Genomic DNA, 23,813 nt, shown 5'->3' with positions numbered 1-23,813 from the left:
TGTTGCAGTTGCCACTGGGAGCTTCTTCACTGGGAAGCTGCCCAATACCTGGCTGTGCTCTTGAATTCACAGCTAAGTCTTCAGGAAGACAGGGTTAAGCATTCTTATTGCAAGCATGGGGAGACAGGACAATACTTTCCTGGAATGAATCTTGTTCAAGACTTCAGGGAGAAGTTAATGCAGTTTTTTCGGCAGGCTTTTTACCAGAGGGCAAAAACTGGCTATTTCACGAGTATAAAGCCTATTCCCACCTCGCTCTTTTCACAAGGGACAAACATCAAACACTTTAAAGTTTCTTAGCTGGTATTTAGGACAACTGCTTTCTTATTTTGACATTAGTTCCAACAGGAAGTCATCTCTACCCGCTGACTGTCCTTACATTTTCCTCCATAAAGTAGGGGTAGTAAATACTTTGACAAGGATGTAGTGGGATCTCTTTTTTTCTGGGAAGGAATGTACTTGTAGAGGTAGCAAATGAAGAGTGGGGTTTAAATGCTACATTCCAAGAAAACTAACCATCATTCATGCTCTGACACCTTTTCTTCTAAAAATTATTTGCCATATGACAGCAGCTTGGAACTGAAGATGTTTTTTTTCCTTTGAAAGAAAAAGTGATCTGGTAATTCACGTCTTAGTATTACCGTATCACCTGACCTGAAAAAGAAAGACTATGGTGGACAGTGGCTGTCCCATGAAAGAGCTACTATTTATTATTTACAATCTATTTAAAAATATCACATATATCAACTGTCAGAATACTATTAAGCATTTTATGCTTAAGACAATTTTTCTTTGCTTGCCTGCCCCAGCCCCTCTGACAATTGCTATTAGAACTTAATGTTTAATACTGAACTCTTTGTCTTCAAAAATGACTGATCAACATGACTTTTCTATACAATGTCCGCAAAGCTGCTTAGTGGACTTAAAAAATATTAAGCAAGACACACAGCTTTTTATTAAAACAAAAATATTTATTCAAGCTGTAAATGCTATGCAGTATTTAGTTATTGGATGGGTTTAATATAAACATCTACTGCATAATATTGGTTCCTTAGGAATCCTTGTATACTATCTGAAACATTGCCCTGTTGCTGTACAGATCTCTTACAAGAAAACTTGCATTTTTTTAAGACCTCGACAATTTGAGAACAAAGGAGGAAATACCAGTAGAGAAAATTCTGCAGTATCGGAGCAAGGCTTAGTGTGCTAATTTTCACCCGTGCTAATTATTACTAAAATGTAGGCTGAGCTTCTCCTGTGCCTGTTTTTAAGAGAGTTTGTGTAATAGCTATGACAAATCTATGTTAAACAAGATTAGATGGAAATTTTTCCATGTCTAGCTAAAATCGTAAGTGATATTAACAAATGCTTTCTCAACAGAACAAATGACAGTTAAAAGAATTGACTTTTGCCAATAGAACACGCTGAAGTTCTTGTCTGGCTATTGCTATGGTTTAAGGATTCATACTGGGGTTAACCCACAACAAGGTATATTGTTTGAAAACAGCTTTTGCATTCAAACAACATCCTACGCAGCAAATACTGTAAACAGATGAGGCCTATCCAAATTGAAGTTCTTACCTGAATCATGGTTGGGAAAAGCCTCATTAGATGAGAAATACTTTTGGAGGTTTTACTGGCCTTACGTTTAGTTACTGGTATTTTTGTTAACTCAACCAAAGCCTTACAACATGGGTTTGACAGTTATGAGAGAAGAGAGTGTTAGCACAAGCCAGCTACATCTGAAGAATAAGTCCCTTTCAGATTCAACAAGACAAGGGGAAGTGGCCAGGTTAGCCGCCCGTGTCTTAGAACAGTGAACTACAAACACCGCCCTCAAATTCACCACCTTTTCACAATGTTCAGATGGGTAAGTAGAGAATGCAGCAGAACACGGACAACGTGGTATAACAGGAAACATACAACTTTTCTTACATTACATTTATACAAATTTACAATTTTGCAATGGCTCTATAATTACGCAAGTGCTTTTTCAAAAAATAAACATACACCAACTCAATGATATTTACACTTAGCAACCTGCTTCAGAAACAGCATGATTTTGCTATAAAGTGAAACTTCAGTGCACTGAAAGTGCAACTCACTCTTTAGAATTAACTTCTCTTCCCATGCAAAACCTCAGCACACCACCACCTAGCTTTAGACAGTCACAGTTCAACTTCTTTTTTCTCATTCATCATAATGCAAAGACAACAAGAACTTGTTTTTTTCTGCTGGAAAAGAATTTGGTAGCTTCTTTTTCTGTAGGAGAGGAAAAGAACAGTTAAGTTAAATACTAAGAACCTGGGGATACTGAAGAGTCTGTAAGCATTCCTTTCTTCCTCATCCTTCCATCTACCTTGTAGACATAACTGCACAAAACTCACCCAGAAATCAGACGCTGAAGTGCATACACACTTGCGCGTACCCCCAGGGTACAAACGGCACGGGTATGGGGAGGAGTAGCTGAGCGCTCAGCTTCAGCAGTAGCCCACCTGGACTTCAGACAGGCACAGCCTCTCGGCTCTTGTCACATACGTGGTAAGAGTAAGCGAGTATTTTTCAGTTGTAGTATTTCAGGAGTATGCTATAACTGAGTGGGGCGAATTACCAAGTTATACTGTGTCTCCTTTTTGATTATTTACATACATCACCTTTTCATGTCTCACACCTTTGCTATTTGCCATTAAATCCCCAAGTCAAAGGCACGGTGCTGTAGACTACAGAGACTGGGAATACACAAGATGTGGATTCCTAGTCCTGGTGGTAAATGAGGATGCAAGAATAGCTTGAATGCTAGTAAGGCCTAGTTTGAGTTTGGCCTAATTCCTACATTCCACCTAGGAACTTAGTCCAACTTAGAAGTTGGAATTTAGAAACTCATTCATGTTTTCAGAGAAATAATTTTATTTTCATAGTTATGTGCAAAGAGTCAGTAGGAGTTACTTGTGTGTATCTAAAGGCTATACTAATCTTAAAACTGTTAGTTCAGAATAGGCTCGAGGCAAAGTTAGTAAAACTGACAAATATAAATAGGATGTGAGGGATTTGGACTAGCACCTCTGAACCATCCCACTGTAAATAATATATATATAGATGTCTAGTATATATTTAGAATTTTAAATTAAAAAGTAAATGCCTGTACTTGCCTTTATTTTCTTCTTTTTTGATGGTGTTGGAGAGCTTTGAAGGTCTTTTCTATTTGCAGAACGAGAATTTCTCTCACCCTCATTCAAGTCCTCTAGTTTCCTTTTCTTTACTGTGCTCCTTAAAGATCTGAACTGTTGAGTATTGTCCTTCAGGGGGGTTGCAGTGCTAGTCCTTGCAATAGCTGCCCGTGACAGTATCATCAGCGTATGAGCAGCCATACTGACGCTATTTTCGCTACCTGTTTCACTAGCCGGGCTGCAGGCAGGCAGGTCTGGCGTAGCAGGGGGTACCATTATTCTAGGGGTCGTGCTATCCTCGTTGAAGCGCCGACAGGTCGGTGTGCGCACACTATCTGTAGTATCATCTGTGTGCCTGTCCCCAACTCCAGACGGCGTACGGGGTACTGGCAATTCTCCGTTTTCAACTGCTTTACTAGTCGGGCTATGCCACTGAATGTCTTGCAACATTTCCACACATTGTTTAGTGAACGGACTTGACAGGCAAAGGCCTTGGCTGGAAACTTTAGCTGGTTCTCGCTTTGGCTCCTTCGAAGACAGAGAAACGGACACTGAAGATTTGCCATTCCCATTCGACAGGGACCCTTGCTTTTTGTTCAGCTCTTGCACCGAAGCAACTGTCTTCTCATTCCATAAGCTAACACTTTGTTGGCCATTGGAGAGTTTGGCAGTGTCCTGGTTCTTCTGTTTTTCATCGGTATCCCTTCGTAATTCATTTTCCTTATTTGCTGTAGTTTTGTGGAAGGGATCTAATGGAAGACCTGCAGTTGCCACCTTCCGCTCGGGCTGAGGCTCCTTTACAGATGCGCTTCTGTTGCTACCAACTTCTGGCTTACAGAGAATTCTAGGCAACGTTTTATCTTTCTCTCTCTTTGCTACCTGTGCCTTAGCAGAGGATGATGCGGAGTCAACAGCAAATAAAGTATTTTCGTTTCTTTCTTTTTGGGATAAACTCTTAGTAGTCTGAATTTGGGTGTTTCCTCCTGGAGCAGGTAGGACGTTATCAAAGCAAAGCACTCTCCTGTGACTTTCACTTTGTCTTGAATTTGAGCTTGTACTCTCTACTGGTGCAACAGGTAAGTTCTCCTCTGCTTTCCTTCCTACTTCTGCAGCGATAAGCTTGTCCGAATTTCCAGTCCTGAAAATGAGATGAAAACACTTCAGCAACTTACTTGTTCTTACTAGGCAAGTCCATTTCAGCTGGCTGGAAGTCCCACCTGCCCCTCAAAACACCTGTTTAAAGCTCTCTCCATTCTCTAAATGTAAGTATTTTATCAACACACAAAGACCAAGAGTAAGGGATGACAACTGCAGAAAGCTCAAAGAAGGCCAAAAAGGATGACAAAAAGCTTTGTACAGACTCTGTTTCATAAAACAATTAGGTAGGCTGGAGCTCTTCAGCCTGGAAAGAGAGATGACTGAGGGGAAATGCAACAGAGCTCTGGGGAAAAAAGCCAACAAAAAGGAAACTATTTGCTGTATCTTCCAGCGGAAGAACTAGGGGCATCAAGTAAAACTATTATCAGGTTCAAAACAAAACAAGGAGGTTTGCACACTGCATATCATTAAGCCTGGGAACTTTTTTACCCTGGGATATTTGTGGATGCTGGTGGTTTACTTGAGTTCAAAAAGAAACTGAGCACATTCATGACAACATAGTGCATCCCAGAATACTGGTTGTGGCTCTGGAAGTCCTTGGAGCTAAAACTGCTAAGAAGCTGCCAGAATATTCTGGGTAACACCATCATGCGCATGCCTTGTACTCTCTCATACGCATTTGCTGTAAGTGATGGGATACAGAGCAAGACAAAAAGCTTTCAGTGGGCATCTTGGACGAGAACATACAAACTCCCTAGGGCTTGGTCTCTACCTGACAACCAGCCACATTAGTGTGAAAAAGCCACCACTGCACTGTAGCGATGTCAAAAGAAAAATGCTTCTGCTCTGTCAGCGCATACCCTCTTGTCTGTGCCCTCTTCCTGGCTGATGCTGCATTTCCAAGAGAAGCTTCTGCATATTCATCTATGCTAGTAGGACCCTCCCCTCACAGATAAGCCTCTATGGCTTGTGAGAGGAAAAGTCAAATTGACTTTGGGATGGTAAAGAAGGTACTGGCGGTAGCAGTTTGTTTTATTTCCGTGAAATTTGAGATGATACAGAGGGTAGAGAGTAGAAATGACAAATTACATCTCTTTACAGAGAACATTTTGCTCTCTCTGCTAAACAAAACATACGTCTGGAGATCAACTAAAATTAAGAGAAAGGTGAATTATCAAAGTGATATTATCCAAAATCTTACTTCTGTGGCTTTTTAAAAATCCCTAATTTTTGCATGCATGTATACTGTATACCTTGGTATATGTTGTTTGTTGTTTTGTTTTGGGTTTTTTTGTAAAATAAGTTGACTTTATTGTTCCTGTTTTTCTCCACTTTTCCAACATTTTAACTGAGTTCTGAATAGGTAGATTTTTTTTTTTTTAAGTATGTTTTATTTTTAAAATAATGTTTCACTTCTAATATTTAAAGTGAACTTCTTATCTCCTCCTACATTCTTTTGCTCATTCCAACATCCTTTTGTTTCTTAAGTTCATTAACAATAAGGAGAGTTACTACTGAAGCCTTGCTTTCTTCTCTCTCACTTGCTCAACAGAAAAGTAGTACCTATCCCAATTAGCAATTAAGTTATATTAATCAATATAAAGTTAGCATGCTGTTCTCCTCGCCATCTTTTCTTTGACTTTTCACTTTATAAATGACCAAGCAGTGTTCTAATCTGCACAGCTGAAACACAGATGCAGAACCCAATCTAACAAGCTCTACTGGATTTGGGCCAGAGAGTGGTAAAGGCAGTGAGGCTATACTACAAAACCACGGGTACCACTCATCTGAAAAGAGAAAAAAAAAACGTTTTAGTCATTAAAATCTCCCAGTAAATGTAACAGGCAATTTCTCCTAGCTTGGACTCTGCTCAAACAATTTTTATTTGACAATTGAGACAGGAGAAAATAAACACAAAGCCATACAAAATTAACATAGGAACAGTAACAGCAAAATTCTAGCACAGGCTGCACCCGTACTAGCACACATTTGTATCAATACTCCTAGCAGACAGACAGGAGGCAATAAAGGGGGTACTGCTTATGCCATTGTTAAAAAAAGCTGCTCTCCTCTCCACCAATACTGTACGAAGAAATTCATGGCAGGAAAAAGAAAGCAAGTTTGAATACTTAGCACTACTGACCTTTGTGTTCGAGAATTTGTATGGTTCAAAGGCTCAGCTACACTTGGTACCAGTTTTCCTGGAACAACAGATGAGGTATTAATAAACTACAATATTCCAAGTAAATCATCTCACAGTTAGTACAATGACATTTCACCTGATGGAGAATCAATAAAGAAAAACCCAGCAACAAAACTCTGCTATTTTTTTGTAATTTTAAAATTTACAGATTAATAGATTAGCAAAGGTTGCCAACTAAGTATAAAAAAGAAGCTTGCTGTCTACACTTAGATAATACGTAGGCCTGGCAAGACAAAACCACCTATGCTGGACATATAAATGCACAGCAGGGATTTCCAAGTAGAAGGGAAATAACCACAGGGAACTCTCAGTTATCCATCAGCAAATCAGAATGCAGACTAACTATACAATCCTAGCTTTTTTGTTAATTTGCAACTTCATTCTGTTTTTATTTTTATGTGTAAGCCTACTCTTTTTAAAAAAGGTAGATAGGCTAAAGCACAAGATGTCCTTATAACTCAACTTATTTTCTATTTTCAATTATTTTTCTTTACCCCCTCCCAACACTGAGAAATGAATGTAACTCCAGTCTTGTTTCAATTAATTATTTAAAGAAGCAAGGTCTCAATGAAATGAATATACAGAAGCGTATACCTGAAATGGCAAAGAGAAAACAGAGAGCAGAGTGCATTTTTTTGTATAAATATGCAACACTTCTATTAAATATTTTCCTTAATAAACGTTTAGAGTTGCTGACTCTTCTAATAACTTCTTTGTTACCACGTGGCTTGGTTTCAATGGCAGCAGTAAACTGTACTTACAACCAACGAGATGAAAAATAATCAGAAATATGAAGAAAAGTAAACTTTAAAAACTGCATTAGAGCCTTGAAACATTAAATTTTGGAAATAAGCTTGATCCCAAATCTGGAATTATTTTATATGCTGGGAGTTCTTCTTTGTAAACTGAGCAAATACAGTTACTAACTGCAGGTGCAGGCCTCTCTCAAAGCCATCCCAGCAGTTACCTGGCAGAGGAGCATTGGTATTTACAAAACTTTATTACTCAGAACTGACATGTCTTCAGAACCCCCACTTTTCTTCTGCCCTTCTCAAGAATGCAAGGCAGGTACCTGTATTAGTCTTGTTTCTTGCTCCAGGAATCTTTTGTGATTTGGGAGGGATGGGAAGTTTTGGGACACTTCTGTTGCACACTGGATTAGCCACGGGCATATGTAGAACCTTGAAAGAATCAAAATATTCCATTACAATTTAGCAAAAGACTCCTTATCACTTCAGCTTTAATTTTGAAAAGCTTTATTTGTGATGTGCTACCTGGCGGGCAGGTGCTGAGAACGTATTTCCATTTTGTCCTACTACTGAGAGAGGTATCATTCCCACCATTCCTTGCAAAACAGGTTGCACCGGAGATGCAATTATAATGGCAGAACCTAAAAAATATCAAAGTGTTAAAATTGTACAGAAACTAAAAATACTTCAGTGAAAAGAGAAGCTTCAAGACAGGATTTCTTAAAATTATGCATGGTCAAACCTGTGGCAAGAAAAGCTCGGCTTTTTAGAAAAACTTCATGTCCTTACTATACATCACTACTAGAAAACAAGGTAAGTACCAGTGTTATTTTTAGTTTGTATCAAATTCTTTAGTTAAAGTCTGTTTTCCTTTTTAAGAAATGGTTCAAAATTAAGCTTTAAGTACGACAAGCCTATGTTAAGGCTTGGACTTTGAATTAAAGTGATTTATAAAAACCAGTAAAAGTAACATCAAATAGTTTGTTTTTACTAAGCAGAAAATGAGCTATTATTTGCATCCTATTCTTTACAATTAGCAGGCTCAAAAGTCATTAGCAGAATTTTTTTTTTTTTCTTCCAGTGCACCCATAACACCTTCCCCTTACAAGCAGACCACAAGCTGGGAAAGGCTAGCTTTGTCTGTATGTAGATATCCAATGTATATTCCTGGCTGGTAGGGGGTGTTAAGCATAGTAAACAAAGATGCTAGTTAATTACTGGGTTTGAGATTAAGTATTTTAAAAAAATAATATAAAGCACAATAAGACTAATTAGGAATATTTAAGCCAAAGTTTCCTATTGAACTATTTAAACCATTGTTAAAACAGTTGTTTTAAAACAATTATTCTAACAGGTTGTAGGAGTCTCTGGCTGCCAGACACATGGGAATTATAAAACAGGGAAACTATTATAGCACATTAATTGAAAAGTGGAAGAAAAATTTTGAAAGTGAAAGAAGAATTTATTCCACACAGTTCTTCAGTTATATGAGCACTACCAGGAAAAATATCAAATACAGAAGAATGGGCAAACTTCTACTTCTCTCTCTATGAAAAAAAAATGAAGGTAACAGTTGCATAAAGAAATCCTAACGATAGAAAAGGCCAGCACTGTAAGATCTTGCATATACTGTTGCACTGGCCTCTGACCACAACAAAATGACTACACGCAGAAATTCAAGGATAACTGCAACAAGTTTTTAGTTTTGGAAAGAAATCTAAATGTTTACATCTAAATGATTACAGCTGGTTTATAGTTAGGTTTAACATTTTAAAAAGCACTTACATTTTTTATTGCTGTAGTAATAAAAGTGCTTATACCAGGAGAGATTTTATATTACGGAAACAAATAATGTTATACTTTTATATTTGTCTGAATGTACTTCTAGTGTAGAATAGGTTTTTGGAAAACGAAACAAAACAAAACAAGTAAGTACTACCTACATCTAGCCAGTTATCTGAACTAAACATGGATACCTATAACACATAGTATTCTATTTGTAACAGGAATCTTATTAAAACAAAACCAAAAGAACTGCTTTATTTAGCCGAAAAAATGGAATCTTTTCTAGTGCAAGCCAAAATATGCTTCCTAAATTTATTACTGCTAAAATTATATAATTTAAGCTTCTGAAATTTTTTTTTCAAAGCAGCCTGGTCAATGACTCTTCATAATTTTTATTTCATTTTTAGTAGCAACTAATATACTCAAAAAATACGTAACTCCTGGCTAGTTTCAAGGGGCAGATAGAGCAGTGTTTAAAAATTCAGTTTACTTTTAATGCAGTTAACAAAAAGAAGAATAAAAATGCTATATAAACAACACAGTTTCAGTCATTTTCCAGTAACGAGATTACCTTGTGGGAAATTCGGGGAGACAGTCTGGTTTGCTGCAAATGTATTGCTGGATCTAGGAGGAGTCCGTAACTGTTGTACAGCTGGAGCTTGGGCAGCAAGCGGCATAGAATTGCCAGGCAATACAACTACATTTGATGGTGTTACAGCTGTGCCCAAGGTAGCTGGATCAGTCACACAGGTGGCTATATAAAGGTTGTTTGAATTCCCAAAAGCTGTGCTTGTTGCTGGCATCAACTGTATAAATCCCCCTTCCTTGGAAAGATTAGTTGTACCTGTGACTGAAAAACCAGTGCAGTCTTCATTCTGAGTGTTAACTGAGGTGACTACAGGATCCTTAGGTCTAAGCACAAGAAGATTCTGCTCTGCCAAAGCGGAATCCACATTTTTTTCTGTGTCTTCTGAAGACAGACATTTGGACAGGCCTGCAGTTTTGGTTGGGGATTTGGCTGGAGAAGACAATATTATAGTCGGCAAATTTTCTCCTGTGATGCTGGAAACAGCATTATTTAACTCCGTGTCTGACGAAATAAACGGATCATCGCTGATGATGATCTTGAGGGACATTATATTTGAAGGATCAACATCCATTGGTTGACTACTAGAAGATACACCACTTATACTTTTGGCCTCGGTACCTGACTCATCTGTTGAGGATGCAGTTTCTGGGAGAGGAGACTGGCATATTTCAGACGTAGTAAGATTATTTTCAGTGGATACTACAGAAATTTCTGTACATGCATCATCACCAGAAGAGAAATATATATTATCAGCATCTACTTTTGTAGAAGACGAAGGTTCTTGCATTTCCCCTTGTGTTCCCTCTGAGTTTGACAGTCCTGAAGGGAGGTTAAAATCTTTCTTACAAGGTTTATCAAGTGTATGCTGATCATTTGAATAAGGTTTGTTGGAAGTATCAACAACTTCAAGCTGCAACTCCGTTTTGTCAAGATCTGAAATTGTCACTGCAGCTCTTGCAGCACAGTCTGACTGCGTACTCTGCTCCTGATGGTTAGAGTGGTGGCTACAGTTCTCCTGTAAAATACCAGGTAAGGCAACTGTATCGTTTGTTACAGCCTGTTCTTTTCCTGCATCTGCCGATGGGGAAGAAATTGATGAATTGTTTTTTCTCAGCAGTACACTGTGACCAGGGCTCCCATCAGAAGGGCTTTTAGTAAGGGTTTTTTCAGATAGTGATGTATCTGGTGATAAGTGACATTTACTTCCAGAATGTGTTTTGTTTTCACTGGCTGTAGTACCTTCTGCCAATGAAATCAAAGAAATCTGTGGACTATCGGAATGAACGTATTCTAAATTAGGACTACTTTGAGCACTATGACTTAGTGGGCCTTTTTCAATTTCCATAGCTCTTTCACTTTCAGATACTAATGCAGGCAACTCTTTTTTATCATAAGAATCTCCACAGTGTTCATTACATTCACTGCCAGAAGTCTGTCTCTTGTTAGGTTCAGTCAAACCAGTCACAGAGTCAAAAGCGATTTCCAGCTCTCCAATATGTTCAGGGGTAATGGTTTTAAGTACTTCAGTCTGCTTCCTTGGTCTACAATTTCCATGCAACTGTTCGTTGGTCATATTTTTCTTAGCCCTATCATCATCATTAATGTTGGTCTTCAAGGCACATGATGCTTCTCCTAACTGAAAGCCTTTACAGGATAGTGATTCTCTAGAATTATCACCTGTAAAACAGAGAATAAATAAGTTCCATAGTAATTAGAACACATGATCCTTTCACAGCGTTTTAGAAGCAACTAACCAGTTCAATGGAAAACTGTTTCACATTAAACTAAGTGGGAATAACACTACTCACCCTTACTTTCAAGCAAAGTGGAAAATATATGAAATGTATGGTTAGATTACATAGATTAGGCAATCTGGAAAATCAGTTTGTATGTAAATAGTAAATATACACATAATAAGCAAATGGCTTAAGCCACTAAATCAGATTTCCAGAAGCACAAAAAACATCTCAGGAGAAAGACACCTCAGCTCTGTTTCTCATATACTTTCTCTAAGTATCTGCTACTGATGGACTATTGTTAAGATCGGGGCAGACAGACTAAACATACTTTTTGTCCAGAGTAAGACTCTTTTTGTGTATTAATTAACCAATACATTACAGAATAGAGAGAAAAGATTAGTATGGTTAGATGTAAAAAACAGTTTTGCAGATATTCTGATACTTGATATACTTGATACACTGATCAAGTACAACTTGTAAGTACACTGACGGACTACTGTTAAATTTAATAGACTGAAACTTCCTAACAGACTAGATGTGTCCATATGTTCATGCAATGCAAATGTCAAATTGGATATTATCACTGAAAACAGAAAGATTTTGAAACATACAAATTGTCTGAAAATACTTTCATAGCGAAAAGTGAACAGACTAGAAGAGATCTTAGAGTTAAAAAAAAACAAAAAAACCCCAAAACCACCTACATCTACTAGTTTCTTGTGTTCCTAAAGAACTTTCAAGTGTTTCCAGGTTATCCTCATCCGCCAGGATTGCATTTTCCACTCCACTCTGACCAGAAATACCAGCAGGTAAGTTCTTGTTTACCTTGCTCTTTCCTATTTTCAAAATAAAGCATGAAGAATGATTAAATATGTCATTTTACACACAAATGTGATTATTACATTTTAAATGAAGCACGGACATTTCAAATTCAAGAAATGCCATCCTAAACTCAAATAACCATTTTTCTATGTTCATTACAAATCCAGAAATAGCATAAAAACATCCTTATATTTTATGTGAGGATATCCCTGATCAGACAAATAGAAAAATTTTACAACAGAATAGAAAAACAAGTATGAACTATCATCCTTCAGACCAGAAGAATCTAAAATAATAGCAATAAAACGATCACTGAGCCAGCACAAAACCAGAATTTCAGCCACAAGAAAACGCTGTACTTTATAGTCATGTATAAATGTATATAAAAATCTAATTCTGAATTAAGGGACACAGATGCCATATGGTCCATTTCTCTTGCAAAAGAGGCCAGATGAATTACCTTTGCTTCTTCAAGCAATACTTAGGAAAACTCATCATTCATGATGCTTTATAGTAATGGTACAATTGAGAATAATATACCCTACCATAATCAAACAAGTCAAAAAGTGCCTGAAAAGCTGGATCTGATTCTGTCTGTTCTAGAATGTCCTGTATAGCCTCTTCTGACATGTGAATTTCACCCTGAGAAAAGACAAGACATACAGAACTGTTAGACAATTACTTCAGTAACTTAAAGAAAAACAGACAAGAATTGTTTTCTTTTCAGATTGTTTTTAGTTTTATTACTTCTGCTCAGCACAGAAACATAAAGACTAATGCTGGAAACATTTCTGCCACAAATTTAATGTCTGTTAAAAAATATTAATGATTGAAGTTAAGAAATAAAGTCCCCCCAAACCCAAACATCTTTGGCCAGACATTACACCCTGCACATGCATATTCTCCACATAATGACCAGCACTGTTTAAGAAGGACTAGATCTCGGGCTACACTGGAAGCTTATGCAGATGGTATGAATGCCATGAGCCTGCACTAGCCAAGCACTGGTAAAAAAATCCCCAAATTAACCCTAATTTCTTGGGTTTGCATATATCTAGAAGACAATGCTAAGCAAAGGTAAGTTTTATTTCATTTACCCATTACATGTTCTATAATACAACTTCCAACTACTTTTCCGTGGAAGGCAGCTGGAAGGCACAGCTACACAGGACACTGCTCTAAGGTTCCTGTTTCAAGCTGGTTTGTTTGGTAGCAGCCCAGGAAGAAAATGAGTGGGGCACTCGGTACATATTCAAGTGTTCCAATACAAAGTTTCTCCTGACTTCCCGGAGATCCTCTAAGCACTCTACAAACTTTGATATGGTGGTTGTAAGGGTGGATGTCCCATGTGATATGCTTAATTATTTTGTCTCACCTGCTCTAACCAAACCAAGAAGATGCTTTGATTTTGTTCTACTCAGAAAAATGGAACAGAGCTTTTCAGCTCCATATTTTGACAAAAATTGACCTAAAAATCACCAAGTGACAGAAGAACAGCTTTTAAAAAACAGACACCTCTACTTCGTAAACAGGCAACTGCCTCTACCCTCCTGCCCTTTTCATGAGGGCTGTGAAGATTATAATTCCTTCAATAAGAGCCCTTTTTAACTCTGTGATTGCCAGCTCGAGGGTTGTAGGAGAATGAAGGGAGAACACTAGAAGTTTAGTTTGTAGAAGTAGAATGTACATTTCCTCCAAAAGCAAGAAAATACTAAATTTGAAGAAAAAGCATCCTTATTTAGGCTCCAAAGAATTTCTCTTCCTATACTAGACAATCCATGTTTATCTTACAGCAAATCAGAAAATCAGATCAGACTAAACGTGTTTGGAGCCCACAAGATATTTTAAATTCCTTTTTCTTTCACAAGGCTATTGATCAGATCCCCAGTCAGAAGCTGGTACCCAATTAGTGGTACCAAAGGTCCAGTTACAAGCAGGCAGCTGGTGACTGTGGGGCAGTGTACTTAGATCTCAGTCTGCAGGTAACGTTAACAGCTAACCACTGCCAGACACGGTCCTAATCCCTTGGCTTTTGACCCTGCTGCATGCTTATGCTGCCTTATACAGGCACTGGGAATGAATTCAAAACTGGCTCAAAATTAACCCCAGCAAAATACTAGTATCCTGTCAGTTCAGCTCCTTGAACCTGCCCACCACCATACAACAAGATAAGAGTTAATGTCTATGCAAGGGAAGTTGTGGAACTGCCCCGGGGCAGAAGCTAGCCCTTAGATAGGCTTAGCTGTATTGTAAAACAAACAAACAAAAAGAAAGAAGAGAAAGAGGAGAGCAATCTCAGATATCAGACAGAGGTTCAGCATAGTTCCCATAACTGATCATTCTCATGTGCCTGGTCTTCAAAAAATGTAAACAGGGCAATCCACACCTACCTGAAGTCCAAGGATTTCATCAATTGAAGTCTCCTGTTCTGCGGGACCACTGTCTGTCTGTTTAGGGGCCTGAGCGACATTGCCATCACTGGAACACATTAGTCATTAGTTCAGAACTCAAAAATAAATCAAATCAGAATTCGTATGAAGTTTAGAAGTTCCTTTTATTACCTGCCCAGGATTTTGTTAATGTTCTCAGCAAGCTTCTCCTGAAGAGATTTGTTGCTCAGGATTTTTTCTCTGGCATTTTCAATAACCAGTTGCTGGAAAACACAGTTTTAAAGTGGTCAGGTTTCTACTTCTATCATCACTAGAAAAGGAGTATGAATTTCCAAATTAGTGGTAAAAAAAAAAAAAAATCAATTCAACACAGAGAACACTCTTTATAACGGAGAGACAGCCAGTCTGTCACTGCATGACATTGCTATAAAAATCATCCCAAAACATTCCTGTACTTCTACTCTCCTAAAGTACAGCAAGGCTTATTGTGCTTTCTGGTTTCCATTCTCTAAAAAATCACTGTGTTCTGACAGCTTACAGGTATCTTAGCAAAGCCAATAAACCAAGGAAAAAAACCCTCCACATAGCCATGCCATCCTCACTAGTTTAGTACACAGAAGAGCTAGTTCAAATACAAAACAATAAATTTATCTTCTAAAGTTAATTTCTGTAATAGCCAAGACAAACAACATGTAAAAGACTAGTTCTCCTTAGTCTGAATTTGTTTCTTAATTGTAAATACCTTCCATAAGTATATACTCACTGGGAAGTTACCATCTATGAATTCTTCAAGTGGCTCGCTTTCTTTTTCTATTATTACTTCATCAGGATCTTGAGAACTTCTAGTTGCTGAAAGAGGTCCAGATGTTGCAATGCTTTTCCTTTTCTGAGTTTCACTGAAACATTCCAGGAAATTCATGATGTATTTTGTGAGAACATAGCAAACAATAGACCTAATGGTCAGTAAATCAAGCATTTCTCTTCCTTCTTAGCAAACAAAAGATTTTAATCAACAGAAAATTACCTACATACTGGAAATACAATAAAAGCCAATACCTGTTTCATTATGTTGTATGCATATATTGTGTCTGACTTATAGAAGTTACAAACAAATATACAGACTGTGGGTAAACAGCACAATGGCAAATTGAATTTCATCCCCATTATTCAGTATTTTTTCCCCCTCCAGTACACGTTACTTTAACTGGTGGTACAGGTTCTAATTAACTGCCACTCAAGAAAAAGATTTGGGCATCACCACTGAAAAATAAAGATCTCTCAAGGAGCAGCTGTTGTCAAAGAAGCAAACAAATGTTAGGTTGCCTAAGAATTTAGACGATGAATAGGAAGTGTAATGCTTTTATATGAAATCATGGTGTAGGCTCTTCTGGAACCATCAATCAGCAGTGGCACTACAATCACTTATATACAAACAAATCATGCAAGAATAGAGAGAACTTGGAAAAGGTATAAATGAGTAAGGATCTGGAAAAATGATAAGCAAAACCACCAACTGGGATTTAGTCAGGGATAAAGACAACAAATAGAACAGAAAGACACCAGTCAACTCATTAAAAACAAAAGGACATCAGAATCAAATAATAAAAAATGCAAAACTAGTATAAGAACGGTTTTTCACACTACTTTTAGTGCAAATATGAAAATTTTTGCTGACAAAATTTACTGAAGCCAATAGTTTTTCTAAGTTAAAAACAGACAAAATGCACATTTATATCAATATTGAGAATTTTCATAATTGATAAGGATATTTTGGAAGGAACACTAAATCTCAGGCTCCAAGATTATTTGCCTATGTCTAATACTGGAATAAGGTAAAGGCTGGCTATATGCAATAAAGCAGCACAAGTAGCCTCCTATCAGTCTTATGTTAAGTTCTTTGACTTTCCTTTCCTTTGTGAAACATCACACACTGGCCACTCAGTGGATCTTAAATGTGAAACACTCCACCATCTAAGAAAATTTACAGTAGAGGTTAGAACACTGCATAATCTCTAAACGGTCTTAAAAAAAAAACAAAAAAACCCATGCTTACCTTTTTCGTCTTCCTGGAGAAAGCAAGTTTGAATGAAGCTTTCGTTCTTGTGATGCTGGAACTTGAATGTGTATGAAATCTCCTGCTTTATAAAGGAAAAAAAAAGATCATGATACCATGATCTTATACAGATCAGATACAACCTTTTCCAGTGTTGTTAAAGCACTACAGAAATCTACACATTATTTATTATGTTCCAATGAATTCCTGGGAATTCATACAAAATAATTTGGTACTATCATGAAAATGAGAACCGTTCCTTTTGAATATATCTTGAGAAAAACATCCACTTGATGTGGATCATCCCTTTCTGCTAGAACAACTGTTTTGGGTGAGGGTGAGAACACAGGATACAATAACGACAAATTAATGCACTTCTGATCTCTGAACTCACATTAGGAAGCAAGTATGCAAGAGCCATTTCTCTTTTGGGCACTCCTTTTATTCTAATCACCTGAAGCAGTTTGGAGAGGTAGGGGAACAAAGCATGAATTTTCCGAAACTTTTTTGGTGGAAGATGATCAGCAGTGATTTTAGAAAACTTGCGTCTACATCCATAGATTTTTCACAGGAAAAAAGGTTTAAAAAAGCGTGCAACTTACTGCTAATCTTGTTTTCTTGGGTTTGTGACTGGTGCACAAACAACGTATTCAGTCTTGTCTGTGACATGCTTTGATTTATTGTTGGCCTGTGAATAACTTGAGGAGATACAATAGGAGAGGAATTCTGTGGCCCTGACTGATGGGCTACTGACAACAGTCCTGAGTTTGCAGGAGCTGATTGCTGAAGCATTCTCTGTCTTTTCATTTCTACAATTCCACTTCTTGTACGTGCTGGAGATAATAAAGACAAGATGAAAATGTACGATAAAGGAATTTTAAGACAGTGTTGATTTTCCAAGACCTAATTAAGTATGCTCCATTGAAACTGTTTTGTGCTTCAACAACTAATTCATGAAACTCAAAAAGTAAGCAACACCCATCTTTGTCTTCTATGTTACAGGTTTGAGCTAAAATAATTCAAGAAGTACAGCCAACTTACATAGACTTTATAACCATGCTTGTATCACTGCTTAAATATTTAGTGGACTAAATCATACCAAAATGATATTTCATTACATAATATAACACTCATATAATTGACCTTAACTGAAATAGCTAAACCAATGTAAGTTTGCATTTATTTATCAGACTAAATCTGACAAATTTAAACAACAGAACACCACCTGATCCAGTGAATCTCAGATCCAAGAACAATCATTACCTACATTTCACATTCTCTTTTCTCACACAGGTTACTCAGTAGAAGTACAACAGAGAGAAAAAATTATTTTTAAGTAAAATAACCTTTCTTTTTTGAGAGTTCATTTGGCAACTTTTATAATGGAAGAAACAATTCTACATAGAACAAGTATCTTTTCATATTTTGCTTAGATATATGTTTGTATGCATAAAAAAATAATTGTTTCAAGATTGTAATACACTTTTATATTCATAGAATCATAGAGTAGTTCAGGTTGGAAGGGACCTTTAAAAGTCATCTAGGCCAACCCCTCTGCAATAAGCAGGGACATCTTCAACTGATCAACTTGCTCAAAGCCCCGTCCAACCTGACCTTGAATATTTCCAGGGATGAGGCATCTACCACCTCTCTGGGCAACCTGTGCCAGTGTTTCACCACCCTCATTGTAAAAGATTTCTTCCTTATATCTAGTCTAAATCTACCCTCTTTTAGTTTAAAACCATTCCCCCTTGTCCTGTCACAACAGTTGGCCACCATCTTTCTTATAAGCCCCCTTTAAGCACTGAAAGGCTGCAAAAAGGTCTCCCCGACGCCTCTCCTCTCCAGGCTGAACAACCCCAACTCTCTCAGCCTTTCTTCATAGGAGAGGGGTTCCACCCCCGTGATCCTTTTTGTGGCCCTCCTCTGGACCCGCTCCAACAGGTCCATGTCCTTCTTGTCTTTCCCCTTCTACAGAAATGAAACTGCATCATAATTAGACTGGTTATGTTTTCAGTCCCTCTATGAACCACACATTAAGTCAACAGCTTTAGGATTGAGGCAGCAGTTTTTACACCTTTTAACCGTGTAAACTTCTAAAAAGTTTTCAGCAGAGAAAAAAATGCTATATAGAGAATTAAAGCCCCTTGCAAAAAGCTCAGCTTTTCTTATTTTCCTTTCTTGATCATTACAGTAATCCACAGACTGCACTGAAGACAACAGACATGCTAAAAAAAAAAAACACTGCAGAAGAGATCTGACAACGTTTTAAGAGTAAGGATGTGATGATACTCATTGCTACAGCATTCCCCCATTTTTTGCCAAAACACATAATTTGAACATAAAGCCTATTGATCCCATGGAATTGGCTCAGTTACTTACTCCTTTGATTAGCAGAAAATCCTGTGGAATTCTGCATGCTCCTAAAAAATAAAGCAGGTGACATAAATGAAAGGAGCACAATGGAAACACTCAGCTACACAGTGAGATGGTATCTATCATACGGTTAATGTCAGTCTGGTCCCAATCACACATTACTTCTACTGATTGTTATTTTTATTCTTTCAAACAATGGTCACAGATCCTTCAAATGAAGCTTACTGTTATATTTTTGATCAAGTAACCACAATGGTATCGGATTCTAAATGAGTCATAGTATATTGTTTTATTACAGGAAGGCCACATATTCACACTAATGCCCTCCTTATCTGCTAGCCCTGCCTTAAAATCTTGAAATGTCTACTCAACTATCAACTCTCACATATCTATCTTTTTCACCATCTCTCAGAAGCAATAGAAAGCAAAACCATTCTCATACAATGATAAGGGGAGTTGATCAACATAGGGACTCATTCTTAAGAGTGAAATTTTACTTTCTTGATTTCAAAACTATATTACCTGATCTGAGAAAGTGTATAGTCTAATTTTTTCCACAGAGATGACATCATTGCTGGAACTTCATTTGTTGTTTCTAAAATAAACCATAAAAAAAAACCCAAACCATTTTAGATGCCTAAAACAGATACATGTTGAGAAAAAGTAAAACCACAAGCAAAATAATTATTATGGGGTGTTTCAGACATCATCTAACTTTAGGTGCCTAGTCGCCTTCTTAATATTCTGTTAATTAGAGACCCCTACCTTCTAATTTAAGAACTTTGATCGATATGAACACACTCTCATCATGGATACAGTTCTCAGTTTTAGAAGCCTACAGAAAACTGAGGCAAAGACATTCATGATAACAATTCTCAATGGAATCTGCACATGGTGTTGACTCCTGGACAAATGCATGCTAACCTAACCTAACTCACTTCTGGAAATGGTATTCATATTTCCAAGTCACTTGCGTGCTTTTGAAAATTGTAACCTGACAGACAGAACTTTAAAAGTAATGGTTTATTTTAAGATGTCACCCAAACAGGTAAAAACCCTTGGTATTTCTGAAGCATAGAACATTAAAGTATAAACGGAAAGATGTAAACAGATCAATTTATAAAGTTTTTCAAGGTGCCAAGTACAAAGTATTTTGAAGAAAGTATCTTTATGTCTTAGTGACCATTTCTATTAAACCTAGCGTGAAAGGAAAAAAACATTCAGAAATGTTCCAAACACAGTAGGTCTTAAATTGCAAGTCTTAGAACCAAGCACCACTAAAATCTGATCATACAACATGTATCAAAAAATTGTAAAACATTCAGAAGCTCAACAACTGCTTTTAAAAACAGGAAATGCTCTAACTCTGTCTCTAATATTCATACAAAATATTAAGTTATTCTGAAATGATTTTAATTAGTTTCAAAAACAAGACAAGAAACATTTCACACCATAAGACTCTTCCTGGTTATTTCATAGAATCATAGAACATCTCGAGTTGGAAGGGATCCATAAGGATAACCAAGTCGAACTCCCCGCTCCTCGTAGGACTACCTAAAACTAAACCATATGACTAAAAGTGTCATCCAGATGCTCCTTGAACTCTGACAGGCTTGGTGCCGTGACCACTTCCCTGGGGAGCCTGTTCCAGTGACCAACCACCCTCTCAGTGAAGAACCTTTTCCTAATGTCCAATCTGAACTTCCCCTGATGCAGCTTCATTCCATTCCCACGTGTCCTATCGCTGGTCACCAGAGAGAGGAGATCAGCACCTCCCCCTCCTATTGATAGTGTAATTTTACAAGCAAAACCCCATACATTTTGCACACTTTATTATATCTTTGTGCTTTATCACATTAGAAGTTCTGCTCAAATTTGAAGTGAAAACATATGCTGGCAAATCCAACCTAAGATAATCCATTAACTTTGCTCACAAGATGCTGATCTAATTGGCTGTTGTCTGCACAATGTGGAAACCTTCAACTTCTGGCATTGATGGGGGATTGCTCTAAGTCCATATATAGGTGGAGATATTACCTCTTCCTCAAGGAGTTCACAACAGATAAATACGAAAAATAAAATAAAATCTCATTCTGAAGGCTTACCTTTTGTTTTCATGGCTACGTATTCATTAAGAATAGTTGTCAAGTTTTTTCCACACAGGGACTGGAAAAAAAATACTGATCTTAGATCTTCACTAATAACTTCTACTTCATCTGCTGTATCATGTTATATTTAAGCAGTTCTTTAGAAGACTACACCATGCTGACCCTCAACACAAGGAACTGTACTTTATACTGCTGGTGCTGAGTTGTCTCAAACTAAGTGGAAAGCAATCTATAGAACAAAATGCCATATAATACAAAATCAGAAGTGCTTGATCTCATTGCACAACACTGGTATAGCAGTTAAAGCTGCATGACTTCCACTCACCTTTGTTATTACGGAATAAAAACACGAAAAGAAGATGATGAACAGTTGTAACAGAGTAATGAGTATGTATCATCCTGGAATGCAACATGCATTAAGATGCAAACGTGAAGAGAACTTCTGTCTAAAGTAAAATTCTTAACAGTCACACAGAATTAACTTTCATATCATATTTACTTGTTCTGTTATTTTAGGTGAAACAAAGAGAATTAAGATTTTAAGGTTACCACTATCATTTGTTGTACCTTCTTGTCTTGTTTGCTAGTGGGAATTCTACAGGGTATGACAAATACAGCCCTTTATTGCAAGTATTTTGAGCTGCAGTGAGAATTTTTTCTTAGACACTATCATATCATCACTTTTCTATGAAAAACAGGAAAAATGTTTCTACTGAGAAAAGGAAGATAATTAAAAGCTTTAAGAATCTGGATAATCTATTTACATTTGGTTTTTCTAATTTTTGCTGGCCATAGCTTGGTTCTCAATTCCCTACCCCCAAAGTACTAAACACTTGTAAATTAATTAAGTTCAATGGTCTGTTTTGAATAGGTGCATCAAGACCTCGGATCTCAGAAAAGATTTCCACAAATTTTGAATACTGTGGACAAAATCCCTGACCACATAATTAACTGATATATTAGAAGAATGAAACGGAAAACAGGAAGAAGATGCACAAATAAACATTAAAAGGTTGATACATAGCAATATCTAAACCCCGTAATTTGCATTCTATATTAAAAGTCCCTTTTTGTATATGTTAAAAATGCAAAGTATCTAATTACCCTGGAGCTATATGCACTTATCTACATATGTAGCTACACACTGTATTTATGCACACCCAAAGTTCCACATTTCACCTGGGACAAAGCAGATGATACTGATCAAAGAGGAAGCTGAACTGAAACACAGTTTTTGTCAACAAAATTTGGTAGCCTTAGATAAAGCTGAGGTACCTTACCTAAATATTTAATATGTACTTGAAATGGAACATCACCGGCTGCCGTGTCTAGGTTAGGAAAGCGATCTCCAATAAATTACAAGAACAGCCCTGAAGTCAATAAAACCCTTGCGACACCCTTCCATAAATGCTCAAAGCTATAAAACAGACTAAATGTAATACGCTGAAATCAATTTGCATATATTATGCTTAAACGTTTCTTAGTGAGATTAAATACTAGAAACCAAATAACTGCTAGTACCACATGATGCAAAAAAAACCCCAAAACCAGAGGGAACTATCTAACTAAACATTTTAAGCAGCATTTGAGAAGTAATTGTTACACTGAGAAATCTCTTTTTTTTTTTTCCACAGATGTAAGACAATTTCACTTTCTGCTTTGCAAATACAAACTCACCAGCAAGCAGGCTGGAATAAACCCATCCTCTGTACAGTGCTCTGCATATTCTTTCAAATCTGAGCTTTCCAAAATAAATTCACGGCAGGTAGCTAGAAGTTTTTCCTGTTGTAAATACCCTGCAACAAATCAGATGGAAAATTTTGCTATTTCATTCATTACTTCTGCTCGATAGGTATCAAACATCACCAGCTGCATACAGTGTTGAAATAGTCAGGTAAAAATTTGTATGTTAGACAAGGAAAATGAAGTTATTTTGAGGAACATATATCTTGCAAAATATTTCTTTAATAGTTAAAACCAGAAAAAGCACAAAATATTATTGATATTACACTGTATTTACAAACTATTCAAGACTGGAAGTGAGGCAATATGCACAATTTGTGACTGATCTTTAGTACAGACAGTACTGTACAGACCAGAAAATAAAGTTCTTGGCTCAGGAGACCGACAGACTAACTCTCACATGGGCTGAACAACCCAGTTTAATAATTAAATGGAATTCTACAATACTTTGTTAATAAAATGCATTGCTATGTAACAATAACTCTCCGTGCATCCTCCTGTTTCAAAACAGGTAAAACCTGTGCAGCTGTTACAGCAGTGTATAAGATTTATTTTAAAAACTGGCATTGTACAAAAATTAATAGCAGAAAAAGGTTTTTTCCCCCCCACTTACTGTAATTTTCATATTGAATAGGTGTACTAGCTGCAACTTGTGCCCTGTACACACCCCAAGACTCAGTAGTTATCTTAACAGGAAATACACTGAAAAAATTTATTTTTCCAAAATTCCATTCGTCAGCAAATATGTTCTGCTTTAATCAAACTTTTTAAGCCCTGCTTTAATCTTCAAATACTCTAAACATTAAAAGATAGAAACAGACCAATCTGAATGAAGGATTCTAGAACAAAGAACCACAAAAGAAAACATCTCTTCTTTCTTGCTTGTAGCAGAACTGAACATGCGATCTTTTAAAGAAAGGATAAAATATGTTCCTAATTATACAATGCAGTATATATATACATTAGCATATCTATTTCAATGGACCCCCAA

At 37.0% G+C, this 23,813-nt stretch overlaps 1 protein-coding gene across 1 annotated transcript; it reads right to left on the bottom strand.

Moving 5' to 3' along the window:
- Positions 1–1,978: 1,978 nt before the first annotated feature.
- On the bottom strand, positions 1,979–23,508 carry NPAT (nuclear protein, ataxia-telangiectasia locus; the record flags this gene model as incomplete). Its single annotated transcript, XM_009580003.1, has 18 exons — positions 1,979–2,262; positions 3,150–4,305; positions 6,409–6,466; positions 7,541–7,649; positions 7,743–7,858; positions 9,574–11,268; positions 12,035–12,166; positions 12,698–12,794; positions 14,543–14,630; positions 14,714–14,807; positions 15,350–15,438; positions 16,596–16,680; positions 17,198–17,428; positions 18,978–19,018; positions 19,494–19,566; positions 21,077–21,137; positions 22,757–22,875; positions 23,436–23,508. Coding segments are annotated over 18 exons (4,389 nt in total), but the record flags the coding sequence as incomplete, so codon positions are not given.
- Positions 23,509–23,813: the final 305 nt, after the last annotated feature.

The sequence above is a fragment of the Fulmarus glacialis genome, unplaced genomic scaffold (genome assembly GCF_000690835.1).
Source record: "Fulmarus glacialis isolate BGI_N327 unplaced genomic scaffold, ASM69083v1 scaffold43346, whole genome shotgun sequence".
NCBI lineage: Eukaryota > Metazoa > Chordata > Aves > Procellariiformes > Procellariidae > Fulmarus > Fulmarus glacialis.
Note: the sequence above shows the minus strand (reverse complement) of the source record. Positions and strands in the feature narration are given on the sequence as shown.